Source organism: Rissa tridactyla, chromosome 5, assembly GCF_028500815.1.
Source record: "Rissa tridactyla isolate bRisTri1 chromosome 5, bRisTri1.patW.cur.20221130, whole genome shotgun sequence".
In the NCBI taxonomy this organism is placed as follows: domain Eukaryota; kingdom Metazoa; phylum Chordata; class Aves; order Charadriiformes; family Laridae; genus Rissa; species Rissa tridactyla.
The window spans coordinates 16,499,173-16,526,865 of record NC_071470.1 but is presented as its reverse complement, the minus strand read 5'-3'; the positions used below and the strand labels follow the sequence as shown (position 1 = coordinate 16,526,865).

The following is a 27,693-nucleotide window of genomic DNA, read 5'->3' as shown; positions in this document are numbered from 1 at the left end:
TTCTCGTGCCTGTTGTTACTCATGCCTGTTAGATTAAGGTTAATGCAGATACATTTGTGTTTGCTTGAACCTGTGTCTTTTGATTGCAAGACTGTACTTATGGCTATTGTTATAATTCTTTTCTCTAGCATAGAGTAAATGACTAGGCCTGAATGTCACATGCATTTGTAGCCTTATGTGCTCTTCAGTCTCTCCAGAGTCACTTTTGTCGTCTTTCCATTATCTTTTCTTACCTTAAATTATGATACTCTATGAATTTTTAGCTGTCTCTGTTGCCATCTATGGCTTCCTCCTTTTATTTATGCTCTTCCCAGCCTTTGGAAGAGTGTCCTTATTTTTACCATTGCTTGCTTTTTCTGAGAATATTTTCAGCAGCGTTCTTTTCAACAAACTCTGTTCTCTGCAGCTGAGGTTCTTGTCTTACTAACTTTGAAGACAGAAATATTTTACTCCTTACAAAGTATAATATAAAATTATGGAAGCTGGCATAAAAGCTGGGATATTATTATTTTAGTAAGTTGTGTTCTGGTCTCTGTATACAATAAAATGTTAGCTAGCTTGGAGATAGCAGTGTAAACAACCAAGTTGTTGAAAAAATATTTTTAAAACTACTTTGAAACATTTTATTTAAAACCTGCAATGCAGGAAGCCATCTTAATGCAGCAAGGAATTTGCAAAATTAAGGTTTGTTTAAAAATGCAAAATTTGTCCAAGGGGAGACATACTTTGTCCTTTCCAATGTGTATGACCTAAACAATTGACTACCTTAGCCTAAAGATGACTTGAAATTGCAACAGAGCTTCTAATTATATTATTACCAAAAAAAATACCTTGAGATCATGGGTTTATTGTGCAGTATAGCAAGTCCGGTGTCCTGTCTCAAAGTAGACAATTAGCTTACCATTTGGCTGCATTTTACCTTTTTTTTTTTTTTTTTTAAGTTAATCTAACTACTGGAGACTTGTCTGTTCTGGTAGCAGAATAAATGCCTTCACTGGTTTTGAACAGTAGTGAAACTTACTGGTGATTTGCCAGAGTAAATTCCATACGCTTCATCTATGATTGCAGAGTTGTGCTTTGATCAGTCAAACATTGGCTTTTCATTTCCTTGACATTATTCTTGGGTTAATGCATTTTATAGTAATTTATAGTCAGAGGCATTATGTATTATTTTTCTTCCTTTTATTGTCTTCTCTAAACACAAGGCAATTGCACCCATTTTCTTGCACATACTTAATAATTTTCATCACTTATCTCTAAACCTCTTTTATTATTTTGAACCTTTCTGACGTGTGAATAAACTAGTATTTTTACTATTCTTTGAAATGTCATTATACTTATTTTTTTAATATCTGTAGACGTTGAGATGTCTATATTGTTTGATTTTTCTGTTTATTTACATGTCATATTTTTGTGCATATGTGCACATACTTGTGCATTAATTCATATCTAAAATGTTGATGGCAGTGACTTCATTTTCTGAGAAACAAAGTGGTGTTCACTAAAAACATAGCAGTGAGGAGAAAACCACGTATTTTTCCCCATCTCTACAGTTTTGCCAGTGTTTACTGGTTCTAATGCTTTCATCTACACTCAGTTTGTGTTAAAGAAACATACGTAACAGGTTATTCTTCCTTCAGTCCCATTTTGTACCATTTGAACCGTTTTCAGTGTATCTATGGAGGCCATTTGGGTTGGTTTATAGTGCTGCCTGCAAATTTCAATAGTGTAGACAGATCGTTTGCTTTTAGTTTGGTTTCCTAAAGGGACCAAGTGCATGCAGTTGTGTTCTGCATCTGCCACTTCCCTGGTAGCTTTAAAACCCATGGGCCTTTTTTATCTTAATGTGAGGGTAGGCAGAAGTCTCAAAGATAACGTCAGTCCTCACAAATGGCAGCTAGTTAGTGGAGAGAAACCCAGCTTATTGCCTTCGCTGGAAAAGGGCAGAATTCATCTGCTGCAAAGCTGGCTGCGCAGCGCAGCTTCCCATTAGTCACATTATTTGCCGTCTCTTGTCTAGTGCCTGCTGGAATTGAGGGGAAAGGAGAAGAGCTAGACTGGTGGTGATGGATGGAGTGGAAAGAGGAGACAGAGCAGAGAAATCTTTTGAAAAACAGACTTCATTTGTTGATTCTGTGAACCACCAGTAGCAGTGTATTTGGGGTATTTTCTCCATCAAGATTTTTTCAGATAGAAATCCCATTGTAATGCTGCCTGACTCCTTTGTCCAGTCAAGGCTCTTGTAAACAGCTGCACTTCAACTGTCAAAAGAAAAGTGACTTTTTAATGCAAGGAAATAAGCTGTTACTTGCTGAAAAAGGTTACAAGAGGCAAGGTGGTACATATATATAAGGTCAGCATCCGTATTACGTACCCTTGATCTAACCATGTCGTTCTTACCTTGCAGTAAAACTACATTTTTGCAGTTTTGTAGGATTTCATATTATCTTGTGGAGAAGTTGACCTTTTTTCAGAAGTACAGATGAGGTTACAGCTAAATTAGGTGAACTGGTTCATGACAATAGAACAGTTTTACATATGAATGAATTTACACATCATTTTCAGGGATAATTTTTCAGACAGAATTTTACACGATTTTTCAGAAAAATTATTTTAAAACTAATTTCACATTTTTAATTTTGTTCCTCTATCTCTGTTCCAAAATCAATAGTTCGAAATGTGTATTTGATTTTTTTTAGTATGATGAATTCTTTCTTGCTTCATTTTTATTTCGAAGACAAACATGCAGATGTTTAAACTAAGAGATGCCTTCCTAAAAATAATTTGAAATAATAAAATAAAATGCTTGAAAAAAGTTTTGCACACTTTGTTGTAGTCAAGGTCAATACTTACTGGAATTTGTAGGTTGTTAACTAATATGTATGATTGCTGTAAAATAACCATCGTAACTCCTCCTTTAAAATGAGTCTTAATACTTAAAAATAATTAAAACAATGAATCCTGTTAATAGGAACAGATTGTACTCCCCCTGTAAAGTTTGAAAAACACTGATGCCTCTCTTTTGTGAGAGAGAGTCTACTAAAAGTGGGAGGAAAGAAGGTTTGTGTATGCCATGGCTTGGTTTGTTTTTGTATTGAGAACTGTGCGGTGGCTTTGTTTAAGCTACAACAATGAAGCCTGAAACAACATCAGAAGGAGAGGTGTGAATTCAGTTCTCCAGTCGTCGTCATATATGCTTTTACTTTTGAAACTCTTTTACCACCACTTCACTAGCCCAGTTAATTGCTTTGCAATGAACTGTTGTATTGGACAGAGCTCCTTATTCCAAACATCCTACTTCAAGAAATAAAATCATTTAAAAACAAATGGGTTTATAGCATGGCTTATACATAATTTTTATTTCGAAAGGCATGTTCTTACATAAATTCTTTATTAGATAGAGAGGCTGAAGAAAGCCAGCATCTTTAGTATATGAATGTTTGTCAACAGGGTAGTAAAATGTGTAGCGAGCATGGGAAAGACTTGTCTTTAGAGTAATTTATATTTTTACAATCATCCTCAAATTGCACCATGCTTAATAGAAATTGGACAGTGCTAGATAGGATCTTTCTGACATAAACAGGCAAAGAAAAGAAATACCAAGAAAAGCGTGATTGAAGTTTAAGAATACAAAAAGGAAACCCTACCAACTAATTTTCTAGATACTCATAATAATATTTTCCTTACGGAAAATGGTTTGTAAATTACTGGCTAGAGGACAGATATAGAGTTGAACTTCTTCGGGTGAGGGGAAGAACTAAGCTTGGCTCTCTGGTGTCCTGAGTAAGTGCTTTATCATGGCTAGTGGAAACAGACACCATTGCAATTATTTTTCCTTACTGAACAAGAGCGGTGACTGCCACTGAGTCTGTGCAGAGACAGAGTACACATGTGCACCCTGGGGCTGGCAATAGCTCTCTTGAGGCCGTGGTCCAGCAAAGTGCTGGCTTAGAAAGTTTTTTCCTTCTCCATCCCAGCTTGTTACGCCTTCAGTTCTATCTGCCCAACTCTTTGTGAGGTTGTAATGTAAATCAAATCCCTGATATAATATATTTTTTTAATCATTATTAGTGGGGTTAACTTGAGGAATCTAGGTTAAAATATGATTCAACCAAAAAAATCCAACCTGTACCAACACAACTGAGGATGTGATCAATTGTGATAGGGAACAAGAATTTTCTAAGCATTTTCTTGTTGTCCCTGTCCTGTCCACTTCTGTTTCTTTTACAGGGTTGGTGGTTTAAGAGTTGCCTTCCCTGAGTAATTCTTGCTCATTCGCTGTGAGAATGCCACCCAGTTTTGACAACATAGTATTTTCACATACATGAGTTCCTTGATTCAGTTTCCCACATGGCCACAAAGAATATTTGTTCCAGCTTGTCAGAGGGCCAGTGTTGGAGCAAAACAAGTGACTCATGGAGGGTGAGAAGTTGACACAGCTTAAATAAATGGCTAACCAGCTTCAGAGAGCACAATTTAAGATAAAATCCTCCAAGGGAAGTAGGTAGGCATCTCATTTTTGATCCGTTATTAGATTTAGGTTTGAATTAAGTGGCAAATTTCTTGGCCTTTTTAGCTATCTGGGCACATGCAAAAAAAAAAAAAAAAAAAACCAAACCAAAAAACCACCAAAACCTGAACAGAATATTTTCTGCTGAAAATTTAGACTTTGATTTTGAGAAGCTCTACCTTGAAATGAATATCCTAGGCTAAGGACTGATCTATATCCTTTGGTGGATTTAGCCCTAAGCAATCTGTCTGAGTTCATGATATTTTTGTGAAAGCACGCGTCTAGGTGCAGATCTTGTGAATCCATGTCCTTCCAAACGTTATGGTAGGTTCACAGTATTTTACAAGTTGCCTGTATTGTCGCAAAGTAAGTAGTAGTCAGTTAAAGAACTGAGCAAGAAAAGGTGCTTCCCTCAGTGTACATAATTAGGATTCATCTCCTTTATGTCCCAGGCCCATTAATTCCTTTTACGTTTTCTCTGTTCCTCTTTTCTCCCAAGCTGCTGTGTGTATGGACTGGCATAATTTTTTTCCCCATCCACCCTTGTTTTTCCCCTGCGTTGGCTTCTACTATGCTAGATTTCATTTCAGACACATAAGGCTTCATGCAGTAGGAGTGGTGGTGTGCTCATGTGTTTCTTGATGGGGTTTTTTCCCTTGCATGCCCACACTCTTTCACTAGCTCCATACATGTTGAGTTTTGTTCTAGACACCTTAGGCTAAGTATGAGGCAAGACTTCTAACATACTTGTGAAGTAAGACTTCAACGTACGTGGCAGGTAACATATGTGGCAGGGAGAGGTTTGATTCCTTATTGCATCCTTCCATTGCTTTTTTGGTTTGCAGAGGCTTGGTAGATGTCTGTTCTTCCTTAACCATCTGACAATGCCATAGATATGATTGCTGGACTGATCTTTGTGTGTTTGTTAGTTGAAGAGTGTAACACTAAATGATCATACCTTTTTCATAAAGCTTTAGATTAGGTTTGCAGGAAGAGAAAAAGTATGAATATGAAGAGAAAGAAAATAGCAGGGGAATATATATTAAAATGCGTATGTCAATTTTAAAATCACATGTGACTTCTATTTTATCATCTGTAGATAAAATTGCTGCACCTTAATATTGCGTGAACTAAGGTTTCTGTTATTGTCTTCAGCAGAACCTCCAACAGCAGTCATACCTTATCATCTTGTCAAACTATGGAGCCCTGCACCTCAGATGAATTTTTTCAGGCTCTCAACCACGCTGAACAAACTTTTAAGAAGATGGAGAATTATCTCAGACACAAACAGCTATGTGATGTGGTGTTAGTTGCTGGTGATCGCAGAATTCCAGCTCACAGGTAAGTTTATTATAATTTCAAGTTACTTCATATTAATTTACAAATGCACCTTCAAAGTGTGTCCTGTGTTTTGTTTAAAAAAGGTCAGAACATCCTAAACAATTTAGAATACTTTAGACACGCTTCTGGTTTTTAACATTCATTTGGGAACTAAAAGTTATTTTCTGTCTGCTGTACGCAATACAGCATCAAAAATAACGTTTTCACATTCTACTTTTTGTCTTCAAGGGTATAGTAAAATATTTGCATTAAAAAAAAAAAAAAAAACAACAACCCAGAAGTCCCAAATGTACCCTCAGAATTGTATTAGTAGTGGTTTCTGTACCATAGAATGTTATACAAAATCTTTCTTAGATTTAATTTTTTCTTTGTACTAACAAGTTGTTGGAGTCATAATTAGCAATACGGACAGTATTCTGTCCTTTAGGTTTTTTGCTCCCATAGTGAGAAGAGTCCTTTGATAGTAGACTACTGAACACTGACAGTAAGTGTTAGAGGGTTAAATTAGATCAAACATTACCCTACCTGCAATCTGTGTAACTAACAGATCATGTACCATGCCACTTAAAAACTAGGAAAATAGCAAAGTGTGAATGACTGAAGCACTTAATGCACAGTACTAATAATTCGAATAGGAACCTAAGTTTAATTAAGATAAGGTTCCATAAGATTAGGTCTACAACAGAAATAGCAGCCTAAAGCATTCCTGTTTTCCATTGCTCATTCCTACCCCCACAGTGAAACTACAGCTTAATACTGTAATAGTAATAAAAAGACGGGGAGAGGTTGCTGGTTTGGATTTGGTATTTTTCTTAGAAAGCCAGATCTCTGCTTTTATTCTGATATCATACATGCTGTTGTGCTGATAAAACCGAGGGAGCGATAGCGATTCGAGGAGCAGGGAGGCACCATAACTTGCTATTGCTCGCAGAGACTTCATGTTAATGAAACTTTGTTTTAAAACAGTCAAGACTATCCCTGATTTTTCCAAGTTGATATACGCAAATCTTACTGCAGTCACTGCTAAAATGGGTGGTCCTGCTCTCCACCCAACCCCTGACCTGAATTCCTTTGTAAGCACTTATGGCCACGTAGCACGTAGCGGTGGATGATGATGAATCCTTTTTGGAGGGACAATAGGGTGAGCAAGATGATTTGGCTTTCCCCAGGGGCTACAGAGTTGCTCAAGATTGGCCTTCAGTTTGTTCAAATTAGTTGCAAAACTGCATTGTCCCTGTGGAAAGAGTGAATCAGATGAAAACAGGGAATGTACACGCCCACAGTGGATTTGCCCCCGCTGAAGTCATTTAGAAGTCAAAGACATTTGGAGTGCTGTAAACAGGAAAAACGGTGATTATAATGAAATAATTTTACTTCCTTATGTGGCCAAGGTAGCACCTTTGCAGTACACAGTTCTGGAGAATTGTTTATGTAATAGTTAAAAAAGTGTAGAAAGGGTGCAGAGGACAGCTGTGAATATCTTGTAAGGACTGGAAGATTATTGGTTTTTTTGCAACAAGATAAACAGAAAGACAACATGCTAAAAAATTCTTTGATGTGGTTCCTACCTGTTTCTCATTTATTTAGAGAACTGACTTTGCTCCTCCGGTTTCTGCTACTGTATCTATTTCTGTAGAACATTAGGCATATGCTGCCACCTGTTATTTCCTCTGGTTTTCTCTTCTTAAGAGGAGAAACATCTTGCTGTAGTTGTTATATTGTGTTTTAAATATACATGAAAGTTAAAGCCAAAGAAGCACACCTTGTGCTTGTAGCAGAACGTTGGAGGATTACGACTGTCCTTAGTTTGCTTCGTAATGTTGGAGCAACTTAGCAAGGAGCTTTGCCTTTTGCACAGTAAGTTCTTTCTCTTACTGTTTTGTTTTTACAGAGAAACATAGCAATAACTACAGTCTTCATCTCAGTACATCCAAAGTCCCTCGCTGAAAATTGAACTTTTCCATTGTGGGAAAGATGAAGATGGAAATCTTAAATTTGGTTCAGAATTTTATAGAAATTCAGTAAGAAGGCTGGCTTTATGTACTTGTACTAGCCTATGTTATAAGAAAAAAATTCTGTAGAATTTTTTACTGCCAGCATCCAAGTTTTGCCTTCTTTAGTATTGACTGCAGGCTGGAGCAGTCAGTGTATTTCAGAACACTAGTGATAATTTTATCTTAAGACTTAATAAGTAACAAAATATGTATTAAACAGGTATTAGCTTAATGGCTTGGCATTCTAAGATACATAAGAAAATAGAAAGTTCACTTACACTGGACAACTTTTTTCCCTTTTTTTTTTTCCTTAAGAAAGATAAAAGGGTTTTTCTTAACAAGTGGTTACATAAAATTGGTAAGAAAGAACATTTTTCATTATTATTATTATTAATCATGCTTATGTAGAGAGAAGAGTTTTCAGATTTTCTGTTTTGAACCTGATATTTTTAGTAGTTCATGTATTTTTTCTTAATTCTCCGTTTCTACTTTTGACGATACTTGAATGTTCTGAGGTGTATGATGTATATTTTTAGAGAAAAGAGCAGTGTTTGGTGTCTGCAAGAGTAATAAGCACAGATAATACATTACTGTAAAATTCTGAAGGGCTTTGGTTTGTATCCAATTACAAATAAGATTATCACATATAGTCATGATTTTTCTAAGTCTGTTTGTCTTCTCATTCTGTGCTGAAATTATAGCTAAGAACTTATTTAGGAGATCAAGAAGCAACTAGGAAAGGAGATGGTTCTCCACAAGGAAAAAATGCATTACACTCCCACTCCCTTAGCCTGCAGTTCCATAAAGAAATTTTGCCAGACTTTTAATTAAATTAAATTAAATTTAATTAAGTTTTTCATATCAGGTGCTTTTTCTCTGTCCCCTGCAATTCTTAGATATTTGAGTCATTTATTACATTCTTATCTGTTACATTCGGCTAACTGCTATATCCATAATAAAAGTTTGTTGTGTAATAACTGCTGATCAGAACATTCACATAAGAAAAGGGAGGTCTGTGTAAATTCCTGGCCAGAGGGGATATAAAGCCTGCTCTGCATCTTTTAACCAGCAATCTGAAAATCTGTGCAGAGTCATTTTCTTTATTCCTGTTGACACTGAAAGATGGAAATACAAAAGACATGGGACTGTAGGAAAGCAGGCAAATGGAAGTTTATATACTCCAGGGGTTAGGAAGCTTGTTTGGAAGAGCACAAATCCTGGTTTGCAGACATATGGGGTTTATTTTATCTTAAGGCTTATTTATCTCTGTACTATTTTTCCATACAAGTTAATAGTATTTATTTTCTTTCGCAGTCTGTATTGCCTTAGTTTGTAAATCTTTCACTGCAGGGTTTTTTTTTTGTTTTAGCTACGTTTCTAAAAGTGAAACACAACATGTCTTTTTAGAAAAGTCAAAGTACATAAAAAAGTAGTTCTGTGATAGCTTTGTGTTAAAACGATACTACTGCTAGTAAAGTGTGGTGGTTTTGAAAAATTTTACAAAAGGGTTTATTGTAATCATCATTTCAGTGTCAAACGCAGCAAACAAATTTTGAAAGGTTTGATTTCCCTGGAAGAGAGCTATAATTGGAAGTCATTTTGACATAAACATACTGCATGTATTTTTAGGTATTGCTTGCTTTTTAACAAATTTAATTTAAATAAATATGGATATATTAGTAGTGTGGGATAGTACCACTTCTATATATTCTTTTTATTACTGACATGCTTTGTTATCAAGAATAGAAGCAAGCTGAAGCCACCAGTCTATGAGACACTTTATACTGGGATGCGTGAACTATTCAGCATCATAACTTCAGTGAATGCTATTAGTGAGTTCCCTGGGACTATTTTCAGCTGTTAGACAGCCACAAACAAGGAGTTGCCTAGGCAGTATCTCTTTTATCTTTAAGATGTTAAGAAGCTTCACTTCATTCTGTCAGGTGAGTCAGGTTGGGAGATACTAAATCTGTAAATTGCCAGGTTTGACAGCTATCATCATTTTACGTAATAATTGCTTTGAAGACCTAGAAAACTGTCTAAATGATGCAGCTTGTGGCAATTCCAACAAGAAGTACAATTTAATTCAGGTGTGCTACCCTGCCTACACATACTTTACTGTCTCTCAGTAAATAACAGTGAAATTAGAAAACTCTTCAAAATAAGTTAAGCCGTCATGGTGTACTTTCTGGTTTTGGATCACTACAAACCACAGAAATTAAAGACATTGGTCGCATTGGAACCTCCTGTAAGAACAGGGAAACATACTGAAATGCACAGAACTTGTCAGTATTTAGCCCATAGCTGTTGAGTGTTTTTTATGGAGAGCTTAATTGTTCCAGACATTTTATGATCTCCCACGTGAAAAATTTTGGTATTTGCATGTTCTTTTTTCTCTACATTTTTCCTGTGCGCTGAAAAAGAGCAGCCAACCTACTGCATATAATTCAGTAGCCAAATTCTTGTAATCTTATTTATGCAGAATTGAGTATTTGGCAGTAGCTCAGTAGCTGAGGGAGCTGGGCATGTTTAGCTTGGAGAAGAGGAGGCTGAGGGGAGACCTCATTGCCCTCTACAACTACCTGAAAGGAGGTTGTAGAGAGGTGGGTGTTGGCCTCTTCTCCCGGGTGAATAATGACAGGACCAGAGGAAATGGTCTGAAGCTGCGGCAGGGGAGGTTTAGATTAGATATTAGGAAGAATTACTTTACTGAAAGAGTGGTCAGGCACTGGAACAGCCTGCCCAGGGAGGTGGTTGAGTCACCATCCCTAGAGGTGTGTAAGAAACATCTAGATGTGGCACTTCAGGGCATGCTCTGAAGGGCAGAGATTGTAGGTTGTTGGGGTTTTTTTTGTTATTGGGTTTTTGGGTTTTTTTGTGTATGGTTGGACTCAATAATCTCAAAGGTCCTTTCCAACCATGAAGATTCTATGATTCTAATGATGTAAGAAGGAGAGTAAATGGGAATATGTTCAACATCAACAGTCGAACAACACAATGCCAACTGCATTAAGACTGCTTCTTGATTTTTATTTTTTTTTTACTGTTAAGAGGCCTCTCTAATGTCAATCTATACTGATTTCGTAGGCATTTTCATTGAGCGAATTATGAAAGATATATTAGTCCTAGGGGGAAAAAAGACTACGAATTCAGAATACAAAACCATAGCTTTCTTTAATTTCTAAACTTAGGAAAGGCGGTATTTTGTAGCATCACTTGTTCCCAGTGAACTCTTCAGATGGATGAATATGTTAATTTTAATGATTAATAAATAACACAGAGATTCTCTTCATGTTAAATACTAACAGAGCCATGATGGCTCTATTTAATAAGGAGATTGTGAATATAAATGTAGTTTTTGTAGTCATTGTACAGATTTGTATTTTGAAAAATCATACTTGTCACTTAGCTCTTTTAGAGTTTTTTTTTAGCAAAAAGGTGAAATATGAATGGGGAAAGTCTTCTGTGGATTATTCAGTTATATAAAGGTATCAGCTGCTTCGTGTTGTTTAATCTGTATGTTGGAATGCATTTTAATTTCAGACAATCCAAAAAAAGGTTGAAATAAAAATCAGTTACTAGCTATGAGATTAAAAGATCAATGAACAAGTGGGTGTCAAATGGCATGAGTAAAGTCGTAATTGATTTTTATTGACTGGTGGGAAAAACATAGGACAAGAAAAGGCCAGTTGGCTGAAAGTCTGCCTTTGTTTTCTTTTGCACTAGCTCAGTGTCACCTTGAGGCATTGTCACTGTATCTTTTAATCCCCTTTCTTTCTTCGAAAGAACTTTAATTAGTTGAATTAAGAGAGAAGTATGGATACCTGTTCTAAGGCTTCTCATTGTGAACATGCTTCTTGGCTAAAACTATTACAAAATTGTTATCAGTATAATTTATGCTTTGGCATATTACTTGTATTAACCTACTCCTGGGCTGCACATCCTGTTTCAGCGTATGCAAGTCACTCTCTGGAAAGCACTTAACGCTGTGAAGCATGTATACCTCCTCATGAATCCCAACGCAAGTTTGCAAAAGTAGTAAAAGGATTGAATTTTACATTTCTAATAATTGCTTTTCATAGAATCATAGAGCAGTTAGAGTTGGAAGGGACCTTAAAGATCGTCTTGCTCCAACCCCCCCTGCCGTGGGCACGGACACTTTCCATTAGACCAGGTTGCTCAAAGCCCCATCCAGCCTGGCTTTGAACACCTCCAAGGATGGGGCATCCACAACGTCTCTCAACCTGTTCCAGTGTCTCACCACCCTCAGAGTGAAGAATTTCTTCCTAATATCTAATGTAAATCTACCCTCTTTCAGTTTAAAACTGTTACCCCTCATTGCCAGAGAGGGCCCTTTTGGAGGACTTTGAGACTGGAAATTACAGGGAGGAATTTGCTGATATCACTCAGCTGGTAGAAGGTGTTTGTCTGGAGCCTCCGGTTATTATTTGGCATTTCTTCAACAAGCTATGTACAGTCCAGCCATTTTCTAAATAATAGTGCAGCTAATTAAACCAGTTGCACTGTTAAGGGAAAGAAAAAAAAAATCCCCAAAAAAACACACCACCACAAAAACCCAAACTGTTAAGATCAGGTTTTAGGTTCTCTTTCCCATTGCAGAGACTTCTCTTTTTCAAGCTCTGTTCTGTGTAGAAGTTCAAGTCGGTATTGGTGGAGGTGAATACCTTCAGTTGTTTGTTTTACTCTTTTTTTTTTTTAATTCTAAATTGGGCTTGCAGAGATGCTTGGGTTATTCAAATCTGTCCATCTACACACTCTCCCTTCCAATGAGAATCCCTATTTTGTACTTACAAATCAGATTTTGTCATCTCATTTTAACATCAAAAGCAGTTGCAGAAACTCTGTCTTGATGCTTATATGAATGTACTCTCTAATTTGACCAAACTGCTACAGATCTCTAGGAGGCAGTATTTTCATTTAACTGTCATTAAACCTGAGGTTAAAATGCTTGGAAGTGATGCCTGGGCCTTACCTTGGTAGAATGTTCTAATTTTTCTCAGCAAGTCAGACACAGAATAAATCTCATATTTCAAGAACAATATGTTCTTTAAAAGAACAGAACTTTATTTCTCATTACAAAACTTCAATCATACAGGATGCTAAAATAAAATTAATCTTTTCCCCATACGCTCTTAACACAACTCTGCTTCTCAGCAGCTAGAAAAAGAGATTACCCTGCTGTAGGCCTGACTAAATGGTCAATGGTCAGAAAATCAGCAAGAAAAATATAGTTGAAATTGGTCAACTGTTTATTACTTTGCAGTTAATTAGCTAAGAGACAGTTCTTTGTAGTTCATGACTTTGTGTGTGTATCTGCAAATCCTCCCCATTAATACAGGTTTAGACTTATTCCTAAGCACTGGTGCTCACCTTTTCAATTAGTTTTGCTCTGTTTTGTGGTTCCTGACCTCTGGCATCTTAACAAGCCAATATAATGATTCAACACAGAATAAACTGACATTTTGTGAAGTATTAGATTCATTGAATGTATGCAAATGGACTGTGTAGTGTATTTGCGGTAGGTTTGGATCTTGAGCTTGCTGTTTGTATAGCTCGGTACATGGGCAAGTGTATTTATATTTGAATTCCCTGTGAGCAAGGCAACAGTGAACTGCTGCAGCACAAAAAATGATCCAACCCACAAGGCTGTTCTTGGAGGTCTCTTAGGAAAGAGACCAGCAGACCTCATGAATAGTTATGGTAGGTGTCATACAACAGAACTATGGGATGAATGTTCCTGCTCAACATGATTTCCTTTCTCTTTCACCCTAGTCCTGTGAACACATACTGAGAAATCTAAATTCTTGCACATTTTGTGGAGTGGCACTGTTATAGGTACTCAGTGTTTGACTCTCCAGAGAAATAAATGTCTGTTGAGCAGTAACATGTTTACTTACTCACTATCTTAAAATAGTCTTAAAATATCTAAAATATCTAACAAAATCAGAATTGTTAACAAAAGCTAAATATGCACCCACAAAAGAGATTACTCTGTCTGTACCATCTCCGTGTTTACCGTGCTTAGTTCTGTCATCAGTATTAGCAAATGAATGCATATGTGTGCACCAAGAATAAAAGCATTTTAAAGCACTTTGAAAAGGACTAGTAAGTCATTCTTCCACATTTAAAAAAGTAACTGACATTATATAAATGGAAGTAAATTCAATATTTTTTTTTAATCCCCATAATGCGCATTTATATTCCATTTCCAATTTATGTGTTTTTGTGGGTTGTTTCTGTGTTGGCTATTAAAACTCACTGAGCTTTGAAAGGGTAATCCATTTACTTCAGCAGCAAATGTAGATTTGGTAACAGTACTTCATTATTCATAGAAGGGAACTAGAGCATGGAGCAGTTTGTCAATTTTAAAATGTTTTTCTCACTACAGTGTTTCTTCAAAGGGCAAAGTAATGAATCATAAATTAAGAAACATCAGGTTAACTAAGTTTTTTTCTCTCTCTCCCTTTGTCTCTCTACTTTTCTCCTGCACAATGTACTCAGATTGGTTCTCTCCTCTGTTTCGGACTACTTTGCGGCAATGTTCACTAATGACGTAAGGGAAGCAAGACAGGAAGAAATCAAGATGGAAGGTGTGGAGCCAAATGCTTTGTGGGCTCTGGTTCAATATGCATATACAGGTAATTAGAATGAAAATGAGAATTTCATGTAACGAACTGTCCTTCTATGAGCATTATATATTCCGTTACTAGGTTTCAAATGCTCTTTAGAAATTATTATTCACATTATTTAATTCCTTATAAATAAATAAAGAGAAATCATTGCTGTTACCTGAGGCAACCTGGTATGATGTAGTTTCTCTGATGATACCGTATGCTGTTAGTTAACAAATTATGTGACTTATTTTAAATGTGTCATGACTGACAAAAAAGGAATCTTACTAGGATTCCCTTTCCTTACATCATTATGGGTACTTATTTTGAAAAGCTGGTTATCTGTTGCTGAGGATGATGTTTCCTAAGCTTTATATTCTGTCATACAATCTGTAAATAATGCTGTTGTTTCTGATTTTTAGGGAATTTAACAAATAAGAGCAAAATTATGTGATCTACTTTTTACTAGGTCGCCTTGAATTAAAAGAAGATAACATTGAGTGCCTGTTGTCTACAGCTTGCCTTCTTCAGCTCTCTCAGGTTGTAGAAGCATGCTGTAAATTCCTAATGAAGCAGCTTCACCCATCCAATTGCCTTGGAATCCGATCTTTCGCTGATGCGCAGGGTTGCACTGACCTGCACAAGGTGGCTCACAATTACACTATGGTATGTTGTTATTTTAAGTCTCATCTGCTTTATTTAGTAAGGAAAATACAGAATGTTTGCCTGAATAAAATACTCATGTTTTTCCCCCCAGAAAGCCTTGATCATTTTCCAAGCAAGAATGCACATATGTTCCCATGATGAGAAATGACAAAATAACTATAAAGTTGCTGGTTTAGAGTTGGAAGGAAAGAGGCAAGCATTAACGGTTCCCCTGTAAGAGTAATGGGATTGTGTGATGTTCATTCAATAAAATCATTCAAAAGCTTGTTCTTATTTCTGTCAGTCAAAAACTGCATGCTTAACAGTAGGCAAGCTGCCATCATCTAGTCCAAAATAACACCTTACTAAATGAAACTGTAGAATTCTTGTTTTGTAATGAGATGGAGAAATCGGGTTCTAAGTAATACCTGGGGTATGAATGTGGGCATTCATCAATATCGATTCTGCGTTATCCTTAATTTCTTAGTAATGGGATGTCAGGATGGCATCAAACAATTTGATCTTAGGCTAGGCGATATGCGGCCAAATACAAATTTGCCATTGATATTTTCAGAGTTAATTTATAGAAAGACTGACCTGCCAACATAATTAAACTTCATCATCTTAATAGTCATCCTTCATTTTAATGTAAAATGTTCTTCTCCGTCTTACAAGCGTATTTTGGTAATGTTATCAGCAGAAGAAGGCAGGAGAATTATCTCTGAGGCAAGTCAGTTCATCTGTTCTTTGCAAGTTTCGTGAGACACTTTTCTCTCTTCTTGATGAAATTTCGCCTATATAAGCTCTTGGGACTTGAAAGTGGGCATGTACATACCGCATAAGGGATGTGGGAATGAAGATAGTACTTAATTGCTTGTGTGGCATGACATTGCATTGCCATTAAGATACTGGCTTGCATCCAAGAGGAGTAATTTCTGTCTTGTAATTAGTCTTAGAAATCCATGGCTTTTATTCTTGCTGCCTTAGGTTTTGCTGGTTTAGAAACTTCTTTTTTTATTATTATTTCTTCTTGACTTAAAATAATTTAGTATGTATAGTGTTTAAAATAGCTCTTTTTTTATATCACACAATTTTCCTCAGGGAGTGGCTCTCTAATCTATTTTAAATTATGTACACATTGAAATTTACCAAAACAGGTGAATAAATAGTGTGCAGATTGCAACTTACATGTTTCTAGTCTTGATCCTCATTATTACTCAAACAAAAATAAGGGGTCTGCAATTAGGTAGACAGTCACATAAAACAGTAAAGATAAATGTGGCTTATGCCGTTGAGGAATATTAGAATTAATGGTGACTGAGACAGCAATGTAAAACGTGCAAAAAGAGAGCCTCCCTCCTCTGACCTATTTGTTCTTTTTCCAAATAAGCATATATTTTTGTCTGCGCTGTTGTCATGTCCCTTATAAGTGGACTGCCAAGATCAGGATGGTAATAAATGTTAGACTAACGCATCTTTAAAGATGAATGTTAGGGACTATAGTCTTACTGTTTTGACTGGCAATTCATGACTTGTCACGGAAAGAGGCTGTGAACTTTCTAAAAGCCATTCTTTTACAGCACCTATCTTTCTTTTGTTCAGACCACAGGAAAATAGTTGTATGCCTTTTGGCCATTGTTTACTTCAGTGTCAAAATTGTTGCTTTTAAGGCTTCGATGTGGGTGAAATTTAAATTAGGTGGATTTTAAAAAGCCATTTTCAAAACTAATTAGTTGTGCTAGATGGATTCTTCCCAAGGCCTCTTTTAATGTTGTTTAGTTCCAACAGAGACATGAAATTGAATTTTAGTAATAATGAGTAATAGAGAAGCAGCAGCTTTAGTTTGAAATGAGTGTTGCTATGGAAACTGCATAGAAATGTATAGTCCAATTGAATCTTCAATTAAAATAAATCCCCAAGTAATTTCATTTGTTTAAAAGCTGTTTGAAAAAATAAAATGTTCAACAGTAGTAAGTGCTAGCCACTTGATGCTCTTTCCATTAAGAAGTATTAGAGTATAAGGGTTAAGTGCACCTGTAGTACCTGGAAATTCTGTTTGTCAAAACAACAAATTATTTTTATGCTGCAGTGGGCAGCATAGAACAATGGGGGATTATACTGAGTATTGTATATACTTCTGGCTTTTCCATGTAATTTTGGTTCTTTTGAAGCACTTGAAGTAAAGGTAATGAATAATATGAAATACTTAAATTTTAGTTTATATACATTATTTCCTATGAGGTTTTTTTCTTCCTTTGACAGAAAAAAAACCAAACCAGATTGCCATATAAATGGTTTTCTGCAATTAAAACAAATTCTCGGTTTTAAAGGTTTTTATGATACATACTATAATTTGATGAGCGTCTTACCTGCTTCATTAAAATAATTCTTTTCATGAAGACTAGAAATTCAGATGAAATAAGCGTTTGGTTAAACTGAAGGACCAATCAGTGAGTTATCCTAGTAGACCTACCTCTGTTAATAGACCTGCTTTGTCTGTATAATGTTCATTAGTATCATTGCAAAGCATTAGCATCATTTTATGGCATGATTTTAATCACGTAATACAGTGAAATTAAAAAAAAAAGAATAAGAAGGGCTGATAGGTTTTTTCAGAGGAGAATCCTTTTTAAGATTACCATCAAAACAGGTCAATTTTTGGACACTGCAAACTAAAGCTTGAAAAATCCTCAGGAGGCATTAAGTAAAACATAAAATAAACTGAAGTGATCAGTTGTGGATTTTAATGCTGTGTAAAGAGCAACTCTGATTTTTATGCATCAGGGATTTAAAATAAGTTGACAGAATCATGAGATGTGTCTGGATAAAGGTATCTTTTGTACACAGGTTATCCTGTTTTGCTGTGGTTTATATATAGTACTGGGGTCATACAATTATAGATTTAGGATTTTTAATAGGCTAGCCAGTAGTGTATCTGTTCAATTCGTAAAGCCTTTTCACACAGAGTGCCTTCTGTGCATTTTTCTTGCTGTCTTCACAAAGTCAAAAGAAACGCCCCTTTTGTCACCTTGTTTGTTTGAAGCAGTTGATAGTGTATCCTGAATTAAAACCAATAGCTCCTCTGTCACAAAACAGTAAACCAAAGAGAAACTGAGGAAAAGATAGCCTGTGTTACTGCCAAAACATGAAATATCTATGGTGAGTAGTGAGGTGTTCTTAGGTAAGTGTCAGTAGCCAGATTTTAACTTTCTTAAAAAAAAAAAAAAGCAGACATTATAAACACTATAAGTGATAGTGCCTTAGTCAATCCCTGTGTAGACAGCTTTGTAATCTTTGTTGCTCAGCTTTGCACGCTTAAAGCAGAGTGAAAGGTCATGCTGATTTTCATCAGAAGTATGTGAGCAGTGATCAAATGTTACAAGATTCAGATGAAGTTAAGTTTGGAGTTTGCATGATTTCTGAGCACAGCCAATGCCTGTTTATAAGAAGGAAAAACTTGGAGAGTAACAGAGTAAGGCCAAGCATAGAAGCCAGGAATTTTGCAGAAGAATTGATGTGGGACACTTAGACATGCTTCCTCTTTTAAATCAGGAGTTGGTTAACAAAAAAATCATTGCAATATAGTTTATGATTTGGGAGGAGGAAGAAAAGAGGTATAATTTCTCTCTTTTTCTTGCAATGGCAGGTACAGTTTGCCCTCTTGGTAGGGGGGAGCATGAAAAGGGGAGAAATGTCAAGGTTTTTTTGTCAGACCCAAAGATTGCCTAAAATAAGGCAATAGTTTAGGCAATAATTGCCTAAAATAAGGATTTTATACTCTTGTGCCTGAAATTGCAGTCCAAAACATCCTGCTGGGTAATCACCTGACTTTGCAAATACTCGTTCACTTCTTTTCATCTGTGAAAACCCAACATATTTCTGTCTTTCAAGTACCCTAATTTCAGCCTAGCAAAATAGATGAGTACTGCCTTGGCAAGACTAAATAGTTTTCTGCATGCTCCCCAGCCTGTTTTGGAATCCAGAAACTCCGCAGAGAGGAGTCAAGCTGCAATAGTTGTACCCTAAACACACCCTGGGCACACCGAAAGCATCAGGTTGGTTTATCACTTACCACAGCAATCAGAGCAGACTGAAAAGAAAGCAGCTGCTATCTGACATCTATCTGACTGTGAATAGTTTATCAGAAGGGTCAGATAGCTCAGTTTTTGTGAGTTCCTACCTCAGCTGATGGGAGCAGCCAGTAGACAAAATTATGTTCCCTGTTTGTTCTCAGTCAGATCCTGCGACTCGAGCACCTCTTGCTTTTCGGCTGCCCCGGTTCAGAGTTTAAAGAGAGCCCTGTGGTTAGAGCTGCCTGGTGGGCCATCTCGGTGTACGTCCTTCTCAGCCTGCAGGTGTCCTGTTGCTCTCTGAAGTTCTAATCCTCCTTGACACAGTGTAGAGGGAGCCTAACCATCTCACTAGATCCCACTCTGGGGATTAAGCACCACTTAGAAATAAGTAATGTGACCTCTTCTCTTTTATGTGCTTCTAATATTTTTGTGCTCTGTACCGAGACAGACCTGAGGTTAAGAATATCAGTATTATTCACTCTGCGTTTGCTGAAGTGTGAATTTAAGGTTATGATGTGAATGAGCAATGCCCAGCATTGAGCATGGGGACTGTGTGTCCCTGCTTTAGCTGGTACATAAACCTCAGGCTATTCATTTGATAAAGTTTCCAAGCTCTTTGAGGAGCTAATTTTGAGGGTGGGAAATTCTTTTTCTACTTTCAGGACCAGAAAGCAAGGGACTGAAACTGCAGACCGTTTGTTCTCTGAAATATCCTGTTCTTCCACAGAGAGTTGCCATAAGAAGAAAGAAAGAAAAGACTAATGAGGAGGTTAAGAATGCTAGGAGATACACTGGCTCCTCCTTTTTGTCTTCAGAATCTCTGTCTGTAGAGGAAGAGGAATTGTCAGATTCAGATCATAAAAAGCCCCAGACGTAGGGCAGAGTGGCTGTATTCCCAGTGGAATGCTTTGATACTATGCTCAAAAGGAGTCTCTGCTTTAAAAATAGAATGGGAGCAAGAGGAAGTTGAATCTGTTCCCATCAGAAATCAATTGTCTGCAAGCAACAACAAGGAAAATCAGGCTTTTTACACACGACAGCTGTTGAAGTGATTAAATCCAGTTGGAAAAAAGCTTTCCAAAGAAGATTCTTGACTGACTTATGCAAGAGCAGCTTGTCATTGCCTTCAGAGACAAAGGAAACTTTCCATGCAGGTGCTTTCCCTTTCCTCTTCCTGTGATCCGGATAGACAATACGGAAAGTTTAAGGTAGTAAGTGTTGGCTTTTCTCTTTGTCAGTGCTCACTGCCTGTTTATTCAGCAAAACTAAAGCACAGCTCCAACTTAGGACAGAGAATCAACCAAAAAACAGCAGTGGAAAAAAAATTAACTCAGTGGAATGTGAATTTTTGTGAACTGCATGTTTAAACTCTGGAAATAATTTTGATCGGTTTTCAGCTTCAATTTTACTCCCAAGCATTTGATATCAGAGTAAAATAAATATAAGTGCATGTGTAGTGCTACTAAATACTCGTGTAGTCCTTTCACTGTTTTTAATTCCTGTATTTGCTCATTTTCTTAACTTTCATTTTGTAATACAGAGACCTAAACTAATTAAAGAGGAAAAGACGGTTCTATCTCCCTTTTAATCTACAGTTTTCACTTGGAAGCACTACTTTTGTGTAGCCAATTGGATCTCTAGTAGGAAAGCTTTTCAGATATTGAATGTAAAATTTTCCTTTCCAAATTCTATCCGGGAATACAGAATTGTTATGTGCACAGGTAACACTTTAAATTCTTGTCCTAATTTCAACTCCAGAGCTGCCTGTAGAGTGGAGTCACTTTGATCTTTCCCCTTAGACACTTGTAGCCATCTTACATATGTGTGGCTTTCATCTAAAGTGGACTGGTTTACTCCATATTAGTTTTTTCCTCTTTGCTCAGCATTCTTTAATTAGTTAATATTTTTAGAGTACTGAGGTGTAGCTTTGAAATTATTAGACTAAGAAATAAAAAGGAAGAAGTGTTACCTTTTTCACTTTGTTGTTGCGATGTCCTTTGCATATGCAATGCCAAACTGTACTGTATGTTTTTGTTGCCATTTTATATGGTAACTGCTTCTGCTCACAAACTTCTCCGGTTTTTTGACCTAAAAATCCTGTTTTTTTCCTAACTAGTATGTGCTTCTAATCCAGAGTTTTTTTCATTAGTGTGCAATTCTTTCTTTTTAAATCATTAAACAAGATACTAAGTAAGGCTAATTTTTGCTATGAGGCACAGTTAGACTTCCCTGACTGTGGATCTAATGTACTTTATCCTCCAGGTGTTTTGGAGGTATATGTGATGGCAGAGCAAAACCAGCATCCCCTTGGCTACCTATCTAGCAATCAACAGCACGTTTACTAAATGGATTGTAGTACTATTTCATTGTCATGAAGTTACTCTCAGTTTGGAGAGTGAGGTTAACTGGGTTTTGAGCTACCAAAATATAAGACTGTGTGATTCATAGACTGCTTTTACTTTTCTTTCCTTTGCTGCCTTGTAAAGGTGCCTGGGGAAAGAGGATAGACATGATCTCACCCTTTTCTGTCACTTTCAGGTTTCTTACTGTAAGTTCCCAGTGCTGATTGTGTTTTCTGCTATTTCTGCCTAACTTCATGAGACTCCTTACAAATCATGAGAATCCTTATTCTGCAAGTCCTAGTATTCTGAATAACAGGATATCAATGTCAGGAATTATACATATTGTGACTTTTCTATTTTGAAGTAAGGATTTGTTGCTGGAAATGACAGAATGAAAGTTAGAAAACTGAATCCTATCAAAGTAAATATTGTTAATAAAGCAAGGAGTGTACAATGTTGTGGATTCTTTGTGTGTTTTTTCTCCCCATTCAGTCAGATCGGCTGTATAAAACCTACAAACCTGTAAAATAAACTTAAAATGATCCATTTAAAATCAACAATAAAATTGTTAGTGGTATTTATTTGCGCTGAAAACTTAACACCATAGTTTAATCTAGCAGTAATGAAAAGTTACAGATGTGCCCAGTAGTCGTAGCATCTTGTGCTCTTCCCTTGACAAAGCATCTTACACTGTATTCTGTATTGGTAACAAGAACAAACTGCACCTTTTATTTTTTTTTATACTGTACTTTAGAAAGTATTTCTTCAATTTGCAGTGCCAAGACAGTAAACCCCACACACGGCCCATTGCTCGTTTCTGTCCTTGCACTTCCCCCTCAGTTGTTTCAGCACATCTGTCTGTGGGACTGAATGATACAGTTGGGAAAATGATCGGGGGTCAAAATAACTCAGTACGCTTTTATGATTTTATTTTACTTTTTTTTTCCTCCTAGGTCAGTTCTCCAGTTGTACTTACTGGCACAAGTGAGAGATGGCATGAAGGGAGGGAAAAGGGGGGGAAGATATAGTAGGAGTTCCATAAAAAAGTCTTCAAAGTATGATGTCATCTGTATTAAAAATACTTTTCTTTTTCCTTTTCAGGAAAACTTCATGGAAGTAATTAGAAACCAGGAATTTCTATTATTGCCAGCCACTGAAATTGCAAAGCTTTTAGCAAGTGATGACATGAATATTCCTAATGAAGAAACTATACTGAATGCACTACTTACGTGGGTTCGACATGACTTGGAACAGAGAAGGAAAGATCTCAGTAAACTCCTGGCTTACATTAGACTGCCTCTGCTTGCTCCACAAGTAAATTGTTCAATTCCGCTCTAGTTTGTACCTTGGTTACTATGGGCATAATGACTACAGCATTGATATATTAATAGTGACAAATCATAAAAGCTTCAGGGTTCTTAATGACTTGGATTCTTAGAGTTGCATATAAGGACTTAGCATGTTGTATAGGCATGATAGTTTGTGTCTGTGAACTGCAGTATATTCAGGTCCTAACCTGTGATCAGTCAGGACACAAGAAGGGGTGGAGCTGCTAGGAAAAAATCACTTCTGTTGCCTAGAAAAATGCTTATCAAGGATATGTTTGTCACTAGAAGGTGTGTCCTTTTTAAATTTCTTCATGGAACTTGCACAATTTCTTTGGATCATTACACTTTCTTCATATAATTATAGCTGTCCTTGAGATTTAGGAAATACAATTTGAACAGATTATTAGGAGTGACTTTTCTTCCATTAACTCTTGATAAACCATCTGTGTGTACTTTTTGTCCTTCCCAATCAATACTCTTTCTCCTTCTTGGACACTTACACGCAAAGCTGAAGAAGACTTGAGCTCAGTTTGTTGAAATAGTTGTGAATTACAGTTTTCCTAGTCCTGTAGGAATGACTGCTCTTGTTAGTGTTTTGAGTAGCTTTGTATTCGTTATCTGATAGCATGCATGAGTTGGTTTGGGGTTTTTCCCCTTCTTTCTTTTCCTGTGCTAGCCTTCCTCGCTGGACCTTCATTAGTAATATTTAACACTTACAATACAATCAAAGCATTTTGCTTTACAGTTTTCAGTCAGTTTAGTGACAATATCTCTATTATGGATTTTTATGGAACCTGAATAATAAGTAGAATTCACTAACACAACAAAAACTGAGTTTGATTCATCCATAGTGATAAATCACATACACAACATTCTGTGTGTTACCTCTAATCTGGTATCCTCTTGCTCGATAGTAAGATTCACTAGCAAGCATTTTAGTATTAGTATTTCTATAGCGATTAATATATATGCAGTGAGAGGGTTTTCTCAGTTGTGGCCTCGACTGTGTAATTCACTTTTTCAAGAAATACAATACAGTGTAAGCCAGTTGACCTAGTGGAAATCATTCTTTTCTTGAGCATTTAATTAATTGATAATTAAGTAACCACTGCTGTATTCTTTTTCTTAATTCACTGTAATTGAAGCATCTTTAGAAATTGAAAGTACAGAATTTATCCCAGAAATATGTACTGAAATCAAATTATGTCCACTCAGTAACTAATTAGGAAAACAACAGAATGAAATGCAAAAGCAATGTCATATTTCATTTATTATTTTATCTTTAATTTTTCATGTCTTCTCCAAATATATACGTATATTTCTAATAACATAATTTTCTGATGCCTTTTTATTTATTACTTTCTTTAACAAATTAAAGTGTTAGAGCTGTGATTTTAATATGACAACAACTAGTGCATTGAGTAAATTGGTTTAAAGTGCCTAAAACAGTCTTAACATTTTCAGAATTATGTTTTGCTTCATGATCACATGACATTAGGTAATCTGATAGCAAACATAACATAATGAAAAGGTTTCCAATTTTACGGTTGAAGGGTTAAAGCTGTTTGAAAGAAATGAAATTAGAAAATTGAACGACTTGCTGAAATCAATAGCGTTGCAAGCAGAGATGCAAAGAATATTAGATTCATACAGTTTAAAAAAAACACTTTGGGAAATACTGTGAAACTGCAGCACTGGATGCAAAATATCATAATGAATTTTCAGTTTTGTTGGTTGTGTTTTTATGCATCTCTTTGCACATAGCATTCTGTCATCTCTTTGGTTAATGCAAGCAGTCTCCTAAGTACTCGTAAGTCTCTTTTAGCTCTTACAAAGGCTAGAGATGAATATTTGTCAGCTTCTTAAGCTGTAAGGTGGCAAGTATTCCATCTCTGATAAATTAATGAAAAAGATGATTAAGCAATTTCTGAGTTACAAAGTGGGTTCAGCTTCCTTTTAGACAGAAATTCTTATTACTTCAGTATCTGCACTACCTTTCTCTTCATCAGGTTACCAATGACTCTAATTTCCTGCTAGCATGTAATTTGTAACTGCTCAGTTATGCTTTTAGTACAAGCAGCTATGTAAGTAATAAAAATTGGAAAAATTTGCTTTAAGTACACCCATTCCAAGTTCTTTGAGTGAACAAACAATGGGAAGTACTGAAAGTTAAAGAATGAAAATTTAGTCCCTTTGCCAATTTACACGAGAACATTTAATTTGCTATTTTAAATAGAATGAGAACATTAGCCAGTTAGAGAAATACTGCAAAAGACAGGCTCAGTTTTCTGAAAAGTTGCAGTTGAAGGGCTTTGAAAGTTTTTAGGTTTTTTAATTTTTATTCTCTGTGTATGTTAATTATGTTTTCTGTCATAGTTTCTGTTGATTTGCCTGATTCAGAAGTGTTTAGGCTTTGCAGCCTGTACTTATCTGTATCTCTTCTGCAGCCGTGGATGTCACATTTGCCGCTTTGCAGTCCTAAGGCAGCTTTAAGCCAGGGATACTCATACCATATTATGCATAACTATTTCGTAATGAGTCCCTTTACTATTCCTCATTACTAATTTCACAGCAGTTTTGTACCTGTTACGGGTTGGCTGTCAACAGCTCAACAATCTGGCATCTCATTCTGGTTTGTGGACTTACATTTCTAATAGTCACAAAGTGTTCGGATTTTGTGGTGGCAGTTCAGAGGCATCTGCCTTTTTCTCGTTGTTCTGACAACTGTCCAAGTCTCAGTGGGGCACTTTACTTACTTTTTTCTCTGTTACCCAGGCCATGTCTTGCAGCTCAGAAAAATGCCAGTTGTCTAGACTTCTAATAATTACAGTTAGGACACTCAACCTACTAATATATTTCTCCTGCAGTCTGACAAACATGGAGTACAAAAGACTCCAGAATCTTTAAACTTAATAACTTTTATTAGTAGTCTTTATTTAACTTGAATTTTATTTAAGTCAGGTTTAAAATTTAACACTTTTTAAATTTACTTGCACTCTTGATCTTAATTGATATACTGTGATCTGGGTCACTGTCATAATAGAATAATAGAGTAATAGAATATATATTAAAATATTCAACCTGTGCCTGAAGCAGCTTTTAGAGACCTCTGGACTGGGTAGATTCAGAAGTAAGAGTGTGAAGTTAAACTAACATACTCAGAGTCTGATTCCATGTCCTTGAACATACTTGTAGTGGCACTGGAACACAAGTAGATTTTTTTTTTTCTTCCTTGGGATCATCAAGCTTAAATCATCCATTAATATCCTTCCTTTTTTTGGTACTTAGTTTAAGATGTGAATGTGTTGCTTATTACAAGTTTATATTTACCTTAGTCTTTTTTTTATATATATGACCATTTTGAAAATACGCAGATTTTTAAATCAGGCAGTGGAAGTCTTTGGATAAAATGTTTTCTTGTAATCTTGTTTTTATTCTTCATGTGGCTTTTAGCAATACAGCTTGTTTGATTTTTCTTTCTTTTTCACAGTTTCTGGCAGATATGGAAAATAATGCACTCTTTCGGGATGACATTGAATGTCAAAAACTCATTATGGAAGCAATGAAGTACCATCTGTTGCCAGAGAGACGACCTATGTTGCAAAGTCCTCGCACCAAACCTAGAAAATCTACAGTGGGCGTGTTGTTTGCAGTTGGAGGAATGGATGCAACAAAAGGTATTGGCACATATAATGATCAGTTGATGAGCTGTTTTGGTTCTTTTTAAAAGAAATGCTTGATAGATGTTTTTGCAACGTGTTAATTCTGAAATTCAACTATTCTGCAGTATAGAACATGAAATGTCTTAATTGTACACTGTTTATTGGGTAAAAAAAAAAACCAAACCTGTGTAGTTTTGTGTCCTGGTTTGATATATTGATAATAGTGTAAGCATTCTGGAAGTTACAGTTACGATTGATTTGAAGTTATCAAGGGAATATCTGATTTCTGAGTAGTGAAGTGCTGAAATGAGTGAAAACTGATCTTTATTTGCTTGAGTGGGAAGTAATTTGGAAAAGGAAGAAAGTGACAAAAAGGGCACGAAGGTGACCTGCACATGCATGAAAAACAAAAAAAAAATATGCTTTCTGACTAATTGCTGAAAGGTTCTGTCAGAGCTACTTGGATTTTCTTTTTTATAGACACTTCCATGCTGTTTAATGGTAGTTAGAAGGAATCTGGCAAGTTAGAGAAGTTATGGCAAAGAAAGTGTTTTCTTTCACTCGTCATTTTAAAGTTAGCACTTTAGTACTTCATGTCACACAGCTTCGGATTTTTTTCTAATATTACAAACCAGTTGATTTCAATATATAATTGCATTTCACCAGGGTTGTTTTATATTCCTAACATTTGTATTTCTAGAGGCTTGATTCTGCAAAGCAGTTAGGAATCTGTTTTTTATCTTGATAAGCACTGAGAAAGTCCTCCTTTATAATGATGCAGTTAATTCCTGAGGAAGTCAGAAAAGACTATTTGTGTAAATAGAATTAAGAACACGCTGCAGGATGTCATGTTATCTTGTAGGATCAGTGTATTGCTAAAATAAAAGCTATCCTAATAATTCAGACTTCTTTTTAAAAATTTCCATATGTTGTCATTCAGGAGCTACAAGCATTGAAAAGTATGAACTTCGTACCAACATGTGGACTCCTGTAGCAAACATGAATGGACGAAGGTTACAGTTTGGAGTTGCAGTGTTAGATGATAAATTGTACGTTGTTGGTGGCAGAGATGGGCTGAAAACATTGAATACTGTGGAGTGCTACAACCCTAGAACGAAAACTTGGAGCGTAATGCCACCTATGTCCACTCATCGTCATGGTCTTGG

At 36.1% G+C, this 27,693-nt stretch overlaps 1 protein-coding gene across 6 annotated transcripts in view; it reads left to right on the top strand.

Moving 5' to 3' along the window:
- Positions 1-27,693, top strand: part of KLHL5 (kelch like family member 5) — a 61,619-nt gene that overhangs the window by 23,282 nt on the left and 10,644 nt on the right. For 3 of the 6 annotated variants that reach the window (XM_054203607.1, XM_054203609.1, XM_054203611.1), the window contains 6 exons: positions 5,669-5,851; positions 14,368-14,504; positions 14,947-15,143; positions 22,639-22,851; positions 26,356-26,542; positions 27,468-27,692. In XM_054203607.1, the coding sequence (XP_054059582.1) occupies positions 5,709-5,851; positions 14,368-14,504; positions 14,947-15,143; positions 22,639-22,851; positions 26,356-26,542; positions 27,468-27,692 (1,102 nt within the window). In that variant the 5' untranslated portion in view covers positions 5,669-5,708. Of the gene's footprint in view, positions 1-5,665; positions 5,852-14,367; positions 14,505-14,946; positions 15,144-22,638; positions 22,852-26,355; positions 26,543-27,467; position 27,693 lie in introns of all 6 variants that reach the window. The other 3 variants (XM_054203606.1, XM_054203608.1, XM_054203610.1) reach the window with 1 other exon arrangement.